The sequence below is a fragment of the Camponotus floridanus genome, unplaced genomic scaffold, assembly GCF_003227725.1.
Source record: "Camponotus floridanus strain SB8 unplaced genomic scaffold, Cflo_v7.5 scaffold134, whole genome shotgun sequence".
Taxonomy (NCBI): Eukaryota; Metazoa; Arthropoda; class Insecta; order Hymenoptera; family Formicidae; genus Camponotus; species Camponotus floridanus.
In genome coordinates, this window is record NW_020229253.1 from 563,020 (window position 1) to 577,818 (window position 14,799).

Below are 14,799 nucleotides of genomic sequence, written 5' to 3' on the forward strand. Positions count from 1 at the left end.
ATTAACTCGGAATTTTTTAAAATTAAAACATAATTTTTTATTTTTTTTATATATTAATTTTAAATGCAAGATATTAACATTTTTATATTTTTTATTAGCAAATATTATGTTTATATTTTTAAGAATTTCGAGTTATGTATCAATTGGCCTCCACGTGGCGTCTCCTGGAAATGCTCTATGAGTAGCTAACAATTGACACCAAGATTATTGTATATAAAATTACATATAAATATATACAGGGTGATTCAGAACAAACTGTTGTTGTCTTTAAAATATCAAATTCTTGAATGATTTCTAAGACGATTTTTCCTATTGCAAAATTTTGCCCGGAGCTTAGATTTTAAACTATAAAGGAAAATAGTTCGTATTAATAACGGAACGAATACGAGAAGTAGGCAGGGACGGCGCGATATAAGTGATTACGTTCCAGTGAGAAATGTTGGTCGAATCTTCATCAATTCATAAGTGTAGCAATTAGCTGATCGCGGCGAGCGCCCCACGTAATCATTTATATCGCGCTGTCCCTACCTACTTCTCGTACTCGTTCCGTAATTTGTTAACTATTTTCCTTTATAGTTTAAAAACTAAACTCTGGGCAAAATTTTTCAAGAGGAAAAATCGTTTTAGAATTCATTCAAGAATTTAATATTTTAAAGACAAATGTTTGTTCAGAATCGCTCTATATAACTTTATATTATTACCTTTCTATTTATTGTTTATATTATTATTTTATTTTAATATGTATTGTATGTACAATGTTATTTTTACAAATATGAAAATGTGATTTTAGAAAGTAAGCAATGTGTCTTACATGTTCACATATAAAACATATTTAAATAAAGTAATAGTATGAAGATTCTAAAGTGCAATAAAATAATGAAATAAAATAACTAAAATAATCAGTGTTTTCTAAATATAATATTATACTACAAAATAAAATTAGACTTTTATTAAATTTTAATAAATTTATTAAATTATAATATTATTCTTATATATTCTTACATATCTTTACTTTAGTAGAAAAAAATGAAAAAAAATTTATAGAAAACTTAAAAAAAGAATTAAAAAAAATAAATATTATATTATTATAAAAAAATTAAAAATTATAATTAAAAATTATATTTCCGCGGCCTCTTCCTCTTCCTGCTCCTCCTTTACTAAAAGATCTGCTTCTTCTTCTCGAACTTCTTCCTCCTCTGCTCTCCATTCTTCCTCTCTCTCTGCGTGCAGACCATTTATATCTATAAAACATAAGAGAGAAACATATTATAGCTTGATAAATAGAGAGATATAATTATTTTATATATTTAAACACACACACACATGCGCGCGCGCTCTCTCTCACACATACACGCGCGCACGCGCGCGTGCACATGCACGCACGCACGCGTAAAATAACAAATACATTCTCATAAATTGATATATATACATATATAAATCCGAAATTTAATAAATATACTTTTCATCACGTTCGGCGCGCCTTACACCAGCCCGACGCTGCATGTGGGATGATGGATCCTGCTGCTGTTTCTCTGCATATAATACTATATATATATATATATATATATATATATATATATATATACAGGGTGGGGAAAAAGTATGGAAGCAAATAATTATTTCCGAAACTATTCATTTTTCGACAAAATGTCTTAGATATAATTTTTATGGTATGAAAAGATGTATTATGTGGCATAGACGGCATGGCCTTGAAATGACCCTTACGAGCTGCATACAAATAACGTAAAAAATTTCAAATGGAACTCGTCAGTTTTTGTTACAGATTCTTGTAGCTGATGTCGAAACGTTTACAAAACACTGCATATGAGCCCCATTCCCTTAAAAACACTCCCAGTTACGAAACAATTGTGATACAAACAATTTGTATGCACATTGACATTGCTTACTGATTTCGCATCATGACATTCAGTTGCGTCCACTAATAACATGTAATTGTACCTGTTGTCATATGATACACTGTCTATGAGTATTCATAGAATTTTTTTGATTTCTTGATCATCGCTACCTTATTTATTATTATCATTTATTTTATCCTTAAAAAAGTAGTGTCAATTGGCATACAAGTTTCGGATATTGTGTTTTGAAAATTTGCTATTTTTGTCGTTTTCTATCATAGGAATTGTTACTGATTTTCATTTCTGTAATTTCAAATGTAAGCAATGTCAATGTGCATACAAATTGTTTGTATCACAATTGTTTCGTAACTGGGAGTGTTTTTAAGGGAATGGGGCTCATATGCAGTGTTTTGTAAACGTTTCGACATCAGCTACAAGAATCTGTAACAAAAACTGACGAGTTCCATTTAAAATTTTTTACGTTATTTGTATGCAGCTCGTAAGGGTCATTTCAAGGCCATGCCGTCTATGCCACATAATACATCTTTTCATACCATAAAAATTATGTCTAAGACATTTTGTCGAAAAATGAATAGTTTCGGAAATAATTGTTTGCTTCCATACTTTTTCCCCACCCTGTATATATATATATATATATATATATATATATATATATTATATACAGGGTCTACCAAAAGTGTGGAAACCCCTAAATATCTCGGAAAATATACGTTTTACAGAAAAGTGTTTCCAACAAAAGTTGTAGGGTTTAGGAAGATCTATATACTGATTCTATCAGTTTGACCTTGGATGGCGTCGTCAAGGTCAGGTCAAGGTCACATTGACTTTTTTAAATGACACCCCCTACATTTGATTGCATATTCTTATAGCTTAATTCAAGAGCTTTCCAAAACACTATAATAATGTTCATTTTTATTAAGTACTTTGCGAGTTATGAGGGTTGAATGATAGAGTAGCGCCGGTATTAACATTATCCAAGGTGTACTACATGGAGGTTACTCGCTCGGATTTGCATCTGTTGTGTGTGTGATCCAGCTAACTAAGGCAAGATCGATTCCTCAACATATCCTCATATTTCGCTGAAGTCAAATTGCCAAAAAATTGCTCCATAAAACGTGTATGAAACGTCTCGTTAGTTCCTTCATTTACCGCTATGTGACGCACTACATGCAGTCTAACTCGCATTTAAAATTCAACTAAGAATGTATAAAGCTATCAAAGAACGAGCACCTTCTAACTTCAGCTTTGAGCAAGCAGAAATTAATTGTTATCGTCCAAATACAACGTACGATTAATTAAAATTAAACGTTTTAAAAATGGCTGGCGACTTGTCGGAACGTGAAAGAATCACTATCCTCATGATGCGTGGATGGGGTGATAACGAAAGATCGTTCTCTGATGTCGTTCGATTATTTAATGACACGTATCCGAACCGTCGAATTAATAAGTCCACTGTGTTAAAAACAATAGAACGTTTTAGACAAACTGGTAGCGTAAGAAATCGCTCTAAGTCAGGAAGACCATTGTCTGCAACCAACGAAGAAAAACAACTTGATGTTCTGCAGACATTTATTGAAGATCCCAATTCTAGTGTTCAGAGAGTCGCTCAAACTCACGATATTGCTCCCATGTCGGTTTGGAGAATTTTAAAGAAGAACAAGTTCCATCCATATAAATTGCAATACGTTCAAGAATTGCAAAACGGAGATGAGGAGCGTCGTATACATTTCTGTGAAAGAATGATGGCACTAATAGATGTCCGGCCCATCTTCCCTTATCAAATTGTTTTCACAGACGAGGCAACTTTTACCTTAACGGGAGAAGTTAATAATCAAAATTTTCGTTTCTGGTCAGATGAGAATCCGAATTGGGTGCGGGAAACTCACACACAACATCCACAAAAAATAAATGTATGGTGCGGAATAATAGATGGCTATTTAATAGGGCCGTTTTTTTTTGAAGAATATTTGAACGCTCAAAGGTATGAGAGATTACTTGTTGATCAAATAATTCCAGCCATACAGAATACTTTTCCAAATAATTTCCAAGAAATATGGTTTCAGCATGATGGAGCTCCTGCTCATTTTGGTGCAGGACCACGTCGTATTTTAAATGAGACTTTTCCGCTACGGTGGATAGGAAGAAGGAACGGAAATGAGGGAGGAGAGGATTGGCCACCTCGGTCACCAGATCTAACTCCTCTTGATTATTATCTATGGGGATATCTGAAGAGTAAGGTTTACAGAACAAAACCTAAAACCATTCACGAATTGATACAGCGAATAAGGGATGAAATGGCTTTGATACCTTTTGAAACGAATCGTAAAGTCATTTCTACATTCTACCAAAGATTAGCATATTGTCAGGAAGTAAATGGCAGCCACTTTCAGCATTTACTTTAACACATTGAAACACATTTGCAATCGTTTGGTGCAACCTAACCTGATCTCTGTATACACGCACCGCACGCACGCACACGCACACATTTCGAACAATTATTATGATAAATGAGCATCCACAAATTTATTTACTGTTTACTATGTCGATTGCTTTCCAGGTCTTTAAATGCTCGATTGTAATTTGGTTGGATCTTTGCTTTTGCTGACTGGATCCACGACCGATCTTGCCTTAGTTAGCTGGATCACACACACAACAGATGCAAATCCGAGCGAGTAACCTCCATGTAGTACACCTTGGATAATGTTAATACCGGCGCTACTCTATCATTCAACCCTCATAACTCGCAAAGTACTTAATAAAAATGAACATTATTATAGTGTTTTGGAAAGCTCTTGAATTAAGCTATAAGAATATGCAATCAAATGTAGGGGGTGTCATTTAAAAAAGTCAATGTGACCTTGACCTGACCTTGACGACGCCATCCAAGGTCAAACTGATAGAATCAGTATATAGATCTTCTTAAACCCTACAACTTTTGTTGGAAACACTTTTCTGTAAAACGTATATTTTCCGAGATATTTAGGGGTTTCCACACTTTTGGTAGACCCTGTATATACATATTACATATGTCATAGAACAATAAATACTTTTCATCGTTATCTGCTCCCTCATCAGTATTATTTTCTTCCAACATTTTCTCAAATTCTTTTCTTCTTTTTTTTATTTTTTCTTCTTTTTCCATGATCTCTTCTAACTTTCTTTTTATTTGTTCTTTGTCCATTCTGTTATAAAAAAATCATTATGTTTATGTAAATATTTAATGTTTTATATGTACATATATCGCAGCAAACACTAATAAATAAAAATAATATGTCGTAGCCAGATTACAAAATCCGTCGTTTTATAAAACGTCTAGACATTTTATAAAGTGCGGTCCCATTCTCAAGTTAAAAATGAAATGTTTTACAATCTGGCTAAGAGAGAATTTTAGTCATTTTATAAAACGTTTACAAGAAACTAATTGTTACATTGTCAAACGCAACGATTTTTACATCAAAATTAAGAATAATAAAATTAATAATAGAATAAAGATCTGTAGGATAAAATCAATAAAATTTCATAAAAGGCTTAAAGGACCAGCGCAAAAGTGAAAAGATCCGAAAATAAAAATGGTTATATTAATATAATAAACCTAATAAAACGTTTACTTAATTTAAGTGACAAACGCTGCGTTTCGATCTAATTCGGATCCTTTTCAATGTCAAATCACGGAATAAAGTAATAAATATAAAAATAAAATAAATATAAGGTCAAATTAACAGTCATTAGAAATAAGTAACGGAAAGACGCAAAGCAAAATAAATAATAATAAAAGAGTCAGAAATGTCGAAGTAAAATTACGCAAAATAACTGATGAATTCAAATTAACAAAGAAGCGCAACGAGTTGATAAGCGGATAAATTGAATTCGTCGGTTATTTTGCATAATTTTACTTCGACATTTCTAACTCTTTTATTATTATTTATTTTGCTTCGCGTCTTTCCGTTACTTATTTCTAATGACTGTTAATTTGATCTTATATTTATTTTATTTTTATGTTTATTACTTTATTCCGTGATTTGACATTTAAAAGGATCCGAATTGGATCGAAACGCAGCGTTTGTCACTTAAATTAAATAAACGTTTTATTATATTAATATAACCGTTTTTATTTTCACATCTTTTCACCTTTGCGCTGGTCCTTTAAACCTTTTATGAAATTTTATTGATTTTTACATCATTTTAGATTTATGATTTTTTATAAAACAATGGATTTTGTAATCTGGCTAAGACATTTATAACATCTATATAATGTTCTACGTATGTACAAGGCATGATGCATTTGCACGTACATTACAATTAAATAGTTGATTGAGTAGTTATAATATATGAATGTTCTTATTTTAAGTTTGAATAATATACATAGAGATTCTTCACACACATGCACGTACGCACGCACACACACACACACGCACGCGTATATATGTAAATAGAAATATATAATATTAATTAATTACTTACTCAACTTCTAACTAATCTACAAAATTTCTTCTGCTGGCTGATGCGAATCGTTTCACATTCTCGAATAAACTGGTAAATACAAAAATACACATACTTTTATTATCGTTTGTGATTTGCCGCTTGCCGAGTATAAAAACGCGAAAGGTGATATCTCATGCTTGCCGCCGCACGGGTCCACGAGACGCTCATCGTTGGTGAGACAAAGTCAGAGCGATGGATTGTTAGTCTTTGTCAGACTAACTCATCTCGCTGTTTCATCCTAAGAACGTAGTTAGTAGTTATTGCATTGGCCACTACTACGGTATGGCGCTGAAATCAGTGAGAAAGTACCGGTCTAGTCTTTACCCGGGTCATTGGCTATCTGTCTATTAATCTGTGGTGCTGCGGCCTTATATGTTACCCTCTGAGAACTTTCGTGGACATTGGCTTTGTAGTTCATGTCGTCCACGTTTTTTAGATTAAACAGAGGGCGTATCGCTTTCAGGGATCACCTAAAAGCGGGCCATGATACCTCTCAGTCTTCTCTCTGCTATGGTCATACCGATGGCACTAGCATTCACACATACACATACACACACACACACACACACACACACACACACGAGGAGGGGACTTCGGCCCTCCTCCCGCACCCAACCCGTCCCCCTCGCTTCGCGTGGAAAGTTGCAAAGTGGAACCTCGCTTTGCGTGGAAAGTTGCAAAGTGAAACCTCGCTTCGCGTGAAAAGTTGCACCCTACCGTTGGCACTTTTACCGGCGGGGTGGAGGTATTTAAGGCGTAAGACTTAAGAAATTAATCAATCACAGTCAAGTATTAAGAGAATATTCGATTGTGATTGGTCAATTTTTTAAGTCTTAGGCCCGTTCTACAATGAGTCGTCAGTCGTAGGCAAATTGACCAATCATAGATTGATTATTTTTTAAATAATCGACTATGGTTGGTCAATTTGCCTACGACTTACGACTTACGACTCATTGTAGAACGAGCCTTATACCTTAAGCGTCTTCTAGTAGGATTAATGCATTAAAGCTGTAACTTCACCAATCACAGTCAAGCATTAAGAGAATACTCGATTATGATTGGTCAATTTATTGAGTTACAGCTTTAATTCATTAATCCTACTGCCATTGTAGACGACGCTTTAAGGTCATTCTACAATGGCCGTAGCATAAGGTTGTAAGGAGTAAGACTCAAGAAATTGACCAATCACAGTCAAGTATTAAGAGAATACTCGACTGTGATTGGTCAATTTTTTGAGTTTTACGCCTTACAACCTTATGCTACGGCCATTGTAGAATGGCCTTTAAAGGCTTTCGCACATGAATTGCCATAACCATAAACGTAAGCTGAAGAACCAATCAGAATATTGCTTTAGCTTTATGTATCCTAGAAGACGATAGAAATGATGATAAAGTTGGTCGTAAGCAGAAGTAACTAGGATTTCAATCGGTTGAACACCTTACCATTTTGACACCTTAAACTTCCAAGTGCGATTTCTCGAAAAATATTCATTTAAATAAAAAAAAAGAAAGAGAATTATATAGAGAATCAAAAGATTTAAAATAATATATTACTTGACCTCTCTATTGCCATTTAAAATTTTTGAAAGGATAGCTACTCCAACGAAGGGAATGAAAAAGCATTGCATTTAATGTACTTAAATGTTCTCGAAAACATTGATGTCACAAAATTGAATTGATCTTTTGACATTTTTCGCAAAAAATAGTCAATCGTGAAATAAACGGATGAAAAATTTTAAAATGAACATTCTATATATAGCGGTATTAAAAACATATTCAGCTTGACATAACGTGCACTGTGACTTCGAACTCGTCGAAATATCTATATTCTTTTTTTTTTTTTTTTCATAAATATTTTAAGCTAAATTTTCTATATTTAATTTGACCTAATGACAATCATGCATATTATATACATTTTGTCTAACTGATCATTAATTTATCAATTATTTTAATATAAAAATGTGAAAAGTAATTAACGCCGTGTCTTATTAATATCTCAACAATCTGATATTAAAGAAAATTAAACTTACAATTAATTTCATAGATATAATGAATTGTACGCTTTATCATGTATTTGACAAAATCGAAGATATATTTTCTCGCTTTTTACTTTTTTGGCCTTCTTTTCTGTTCTAATGATCGATTCGATCGAACCTTTCGAGGAACCGCCCAAGTTGCGCTCCATGTGTCGGATGATCGGTCCTTGACCGGGATGATGCGTGCAAGAATGCAAAGTAACGAAAGAGAGGCCAAGATGTGCGTACAACACTTTCACTTTATCCGTCCCATCCTGCTTGTTCAGAATGATTCATTTAAGATGTGTTTACATACTTTCAGGTGATGCACGATCCTTTTTTGCAATTTTGTTTTACTGAAAACGAATTTCCTTTTTATTGATGTTTAAAAAAATCAAATCAATATTTTTAAAATATTGTTAAGAAATGAAAAGAGTTAAATTATTAAAACAATATATATAATATAAGAAAATACTTAATACTCTCTGAATTAATTACATGATAAAGAGAAAAGAGAAATTTTATCTAAGTTTTCAATTTGTTAATTCACAAATTTATTTAATATGATCAATCTATCCATTCGTTTGCTCGTACATCGTGTAAACATAATTTCGAAGCGTTCGCTGCAGGTATGCGAACTTTAATAGTACTCTTTCATTCTCGCGTGTTACATATGAAGAGGTCAGGGTGTATCCATACCCTTGTTATCATTAGCTTACGTTGTTTTAGATCAGTTTTAGATCAACTAGAATTCTTCATTTAGACATGATAAATTAACGCGCAAATTTTTTTCATTTACATGAGTAATCGATAACGATAAAATTTATGACTTCTACTGTACGTATATAAATTTTTTTTATAATATATCTTATTACATATATGTTATATATATTCATATTTTACGTTTTGTTCTATGTAAATAATCTATGTAAATAATGTAAAATATAAAAAATATATATATGATACAAAACATCAATATTTTTAAATATCAATTAATTATATTATGTCTGTTTAAGTTTTCAATTTGCAGATTTCGGAATTATAAATTTAAATCTGAAACGAGGACGATCAATGAAGATTATATGATGTGAAAGGCTCAATTGATTTTTCAGCAGCTGTTACGAAGTTGAACTTTACATATTACCTTTTCTCACAATCGTAAAAGTAATCGCAAATTTATGTTCTTCATACCCTTTCAATTCGCAAAGTAGAAGCTAATACATGACGAATAGACCATTACTAATTAATAATTGCATTTAATTAATAAGTTTTATTGCAATTTTGCGAAAACATTCAAAATAAGATAACTTTTTTTATGTATAACAAAATATTTTCGCATGTATTGAAGCACATCTCATATATATATATATATATATATATATATATATATATATATATAATTGTTCGCGATTTTTGATAAAAGCTATTTATTTTCATTTTAAAAGGAGTGTACGGATGGTTTGGGACACCTTATATATATATATATATATATATATATATATATATATAAAAGGGATGTACGATCTGGGACACTCCGTATATATATATATATATATATATATATATATATACGGAGTGTCCCAGACCGTACATCCCTTTTAACATCAAAATAAATAGCTTTTATCAAAAATCGCGAACAATTTTTAAATAAATCGGGTACGCTCTATCAAATGGTGATATTTTCAACTTTTGATTCTGACCGGAAATACGCCATCCGGATCGGAAGTTGAATTTTTTTAGGGAAACATGTTACTTTTTATTACAGATTCAAATTGTACGTGAAAAAATAAGAAATTTTGTATCAAACATTTTTTTTGAAAGTGCCTCTGTCAATCTTAAGATTGACCTTGAAAGTAACTGTGATAAAATAATGAACTTCAAATGTTAAGATTGACAGAGTCACTTTCAGAAAAAACGTTTGATACAAAAGTTTCTTATTTTTTCACGTACTATTCGAATCTGTAATAAAAAGTACCATGTTCTCCTAAAAAAATTCAACTTCTAATCCGGATAGCGTATTTCCGGTCGGAATCAGAAGTTGAAAATATCATCATTTGATAGAGCATACCCGATTTATTTAAAAATTGTTCGCGTTTTTTGATAAAAGCTATTTATTTTATGTTACAATTACTTATGTTTATTAGATTTCAGATTTTATAGTAAATTATAGGCATCATAAAAACGAATAAGTATTTTTTTTCGTATAAATACAATAACATGGCGTGTCTGTAAAACTGGCAATTTTCTTGCCGTCGATGTATGTCATTGCATCAAATCAGACAGATGAAAAGCAATTTTAAAAGTGTTTCTTTAAACTTTCGATCGCGTTTTATAAATTCTAAAACTTGTGCGACTTTGACGCCAAACAAAAATATTGTAATTTGTCATAATTTCAACATAAGTAGTGCTCGACATTAAGCATTCTTTTTTTCGTAGAATTATAATCCCATTATTCTATGCTACCCTTCATTTTTCATGGGAACATGAAATGTATATAATTATAATCGAACGAATAGAACATGTAACTATACGTTACTTTTTCCACAAGGCATCTTCAAGTAATAATCGGACACGCAATCTACATATTATGATGTATAATAATGTGTATCGAATTATCAAATATCTCATCTGCTATAACGTTATATTAAAACGAAAAATCATAAATATTATTAAATATATATTTTTCTCGATACCGATGTTGTGACAAACAGCAAAGAGGAAAGATCACATAAGAGCAAATAAAAACAATATATACTGATTTATTGCACAACGAAAGTTACATTGCTGTAGGGGTCGATATTGTTATATCCACCATATTGTATCTTATGTACACGTATCACTTCGGATTAGAGGCTGGAAAGAAGATGATTTAAAGCCAACGATATATGTCTAGCCGAGCCTCCATTTAACAGATTCGCTTGGCTGTATCATGAGTGCGTCGTGGAAGATTTTGTAATCAAATGATGTGCGAAATTAGAATCTCCGGTAAGGGTTGGCGTTGTATACCGGTCCACTGAATCTCTGCTGAAACGGCTGTCGATCGTACTTCTCGTCATCAGGTCCGGGCGGATTTGCCGCGAGTGCTCTTCTGATGGCTTCCGGGATAGGGGGCGGCGTAGGAATGTGGGCACCCTGAGCATGAAAGCCATTCTCGTCAGCTGTATATTCGATGGTGATGGGAGTACCGTCAGGTGCAGGATATGAAAATCTGCCCTGGACCACCTGTCGAAGTTTATATGTATAGATATAAAATATATTAGAAAATAAATAAATAAAGATAGATATATATTATAATTAAAGCTTTTTGATTTCTTTTGATAATGTTAATTTTAGATTGATTATTTCATTAAGATTATTAGTAAGATCAATTATTACCAAAAAATTTAACGTAATAAGTTTTTTTAAGAACATTAGAAAATTAATTAAATAAGTTTTCTCAAGTTTTTAAGAGAAACTGGATTTAATCAATATATTCTTGAATTTTTTAATTAAATAAATTTGGTAATGAAAGAAATAAAAATTTTTAGCTAATAAAAAATGAAATATCAGCAAATACATAAATATTATTGTATAGAAGCAAAACCAATTGATAGGCAATAAAGAGGAAAGAATAAAACTCGATCAAAATTAGTATGAAGAAGTGAAATTTACATATTTATATAGGTAATATTAATTTTTATCAGCTGTAACGCCTATATTTATGATATAAAGATTACAGGAATTTAAATTTCTAATGAAAATTTCTAATAAAAGAATTAAGGTTTTTTTTGCGTATGATTTTTCGGACAAAAATTAAATTATTTACATAAATAGATTACACATATATACATACATTAAGTATGCACGAAATTCAACAATGCAATATTATTACCTCCGTTTGACCCTGAGGTCCGGCTTGAGGATATCCGCTTTCGGAGACTGAAATTCCATTTTCCGTTTCATAACTGAAAGTGTAAGATCCGTCCGGTGATGTATCCTTTTGTTGACTACGAATGCCTATAAAGGGCTTTCCGGCAGAGCTAAAAAACAAATAATATATCCACAAAATCGTATCATTTCGCATAAGCTTGAATAAGTATTTTTATATTATATGTATTTTATATTATGAGAAAGATATTTTAGTCCCGCGTTTACTTTTTATTTTAATGCTAAATGATAATTAGTTTTAAAAAACAATAACAGAAAAAAGCTATATAAAAATTAGTTTTATATACTTACAGTTTTAACGGTACTTTAAAAAAAAATATCTCTATATACACATTGATATTAAAACAATTTCCTACCTCAAATCTTTTTTACGACTAATAATGTTTCATGACAACGTTATATAAACGTATAATTTAAAAACTTCAACGTTATAATTTGAAAAATATTTTTATATCAATAAAATTAAATACAATTTTCTGATATAATTCTTTTGATATAATTAATTAATTTATGTTATAATTTTGCAATCGCGGAACTTATGTTGGTCTAATGATATAATTCAAGGAAATAATTTTCCAATAAAATAATTTTCTAATTAAGTCATCGCAAAAGAATTATAACTTTAACGATTTAAACAGATTTACGAGTATTGTGGCTGCGGTTGCGGTTGCGGTTGATAGGGTCTCGGCGTTGCTCTATATGCATTTTGGTTGGGAAAACCACGGAAAGATCCGAATTGTCCGAAGACGCAGCTGAAGATTGCAAAGGCCAAGATCTGTAATTATATATTTAACCAATACACATGTAAATATTCAGAAAAATATATTTTTTTGGATTTATATATATATATATACATATGTGTGTAGAAGGAGATTAATACATGTTGATAACTAGAGACACACTAAAGTATTGATATCAATTAATTTTTGAATTATATAAAAGGCATTCGCGACATATTTCTTATATCAAAAAAATGTCGAGCAAACGATAAAAGCAATCGATATTTCGTGCGTTTAATCCGACAACAAAATATCACATTTTTTATTCGACATCCATTCAAATTTCGCTATTTAGGTATTTTTATTTGAAATTCGCCACTGTTCCCGCATTTTATAAGTTCAATCCTATCGATTGCGAAATACTTCGCTAATAAAATGCCAATCTTGTGTAAACTCGCGCGCGAATCGTAATTTAGCGAAAAAATATTTAACGTTTTTAAAATTTTTCATTTCATCTATTGATCATTGATCATCGAACATCTATTGATCATTGATCATCGAACAATTTAAACATCTTCGTGCATCCACAGATGAATTAAAAGAAAAGAATAAGTAGAAAGAAACACGCGAAAACTAGACACGGCAGGATCGCGATTGATATCCGGAAAATCAGTAGCGCTCTCGATGAAATAATCACTCACTAGATACTGCATGATGAAGGCGATTCGTGCCAGCTGTCGATTTGACGATCAAATCTATGTGATCCCGTACTGCGAGCATCACCGGCATTTATATGAAGACTAAGAGGATCTCTTCCCTTCCCATTCTCCCGATTTCTGCGTGGAATCGCTCGTTCGTGCTGTGAGAGGAGCATTCTCCTCTAACGGAGATCCCTCATGAGGAGCATTCTCCTCTAACGGAGATCCCTCATCGTCCTCGTAATATTCCCATCCCACTTAGCAACCCCAACATATGCATACACGGTATCATCTCCGCAGCATCCTGACCGATGTGAATTCAATTTGCCGGGCCGATTACTTGTTAACACACGTGTGTGTACGAATGCCCACGCCGGCTACTGTTTCAGTTTAATAGAGTCATTTGTTAACGTACTGAGTCTGCGAGAAATGACGATGTGGGTGTCATTGTAAGTAATGATATCGGGTGATATCGGTATGACTTCGCAGTCTAATTACTTCGACGACGATCATTTCTCATATTTTTTATTTTGCTAAATTATTTATTTTGCTAATTTGCGACTAAATAATTAGGACAATCTTTCGCCGATTTTTTTTTAACAAACATATAACATATGCGATTAATTTAATAAAAAATTAGGTCCGATGACGCGCAATAATTGAGTATTTCTATTTATCGAAAATGAGATTATATATAGAGAGATGATTATTAAGTAAACTAAAAACCTCATAGTTATATCATGCAACGATTATAAATAATATGTAGAACATTCTCATTTGTAAATGTAAAAGGAACATAGACAGGATTAGTGTTTTCTCCCGATATTATCGGCGACTCCCAATAAATTTAAATGTTATGCTGCTCATGACAGTCGGTATCGTACACATTTGCATTGGAAAAATGCACGACACGGATAATCTGTGAATGTAAATCCTACGCGGCCGCGAACAACAATGTTGGCCAACAACGGATGCGACAAGCGTTAATTCGAGATCGAATAGGCACGGCGTATAATCGACAGCAATGATTACATTTTTTCTCACATTTGTTATTCACATTGCTTTCGTTTCCCGCGGAGATC

General features: G+C 32.1%; 1 protein-coding gene and 1 long non-coding RNA gene across 2 annotated transcripts; both read right to left on the reverse strand.

Annotated features, from left to right (window-relative positions):
- Positions 1 to 1,129: 1,129 nt before the first annotated feature.
- Positions 1,130 to 6,734, reverse strand: LOC112637147. Its single transcript, XR_003122430.1, has 4 exons — positions 6,339 to 6,734; positions 4,925 to 5,059; positions 1,460 to 1,544; positions 1,130 to 1,241 (listed from the first exon to the last, which is right to left on the reverse strand). It is a non-coding gene; the product is annotated as an uncharacterized LOC112637147 (long non-coding RNA).
- A 4,387-nt stretch (positions 6,735 to 11,121) lies between these two features.
- Positions 11,122 to 13,871, reverse strand: LOC105257945 (endocuticle structural glycoprotein SgAbd-2). The gene is made up of 4 exons (XM_011268902.3): positions 13,721 to 13,871; positions 12,945 to 13,075; positions 12,245 to 12,392; positions 11,122 to 11,595 (listed from the first exon to the last, which is right to left on the reverse strand). The coding sequence occupies exons 1-4, from the start codon at positions 13,730 to 13,732 to the stop codon at positions 11,347 to 11,349; spliced, it is 540 nt and encodes a 179-aa protein (XP_011267204.1). The 5' UTR covers positions 13,733 to 13,871; the 3' UTR covers positions 11,122 to 11,346.
- Between the last annotated feature and the right edge of the window lie 928 nt (positions 13,872 to 14,799).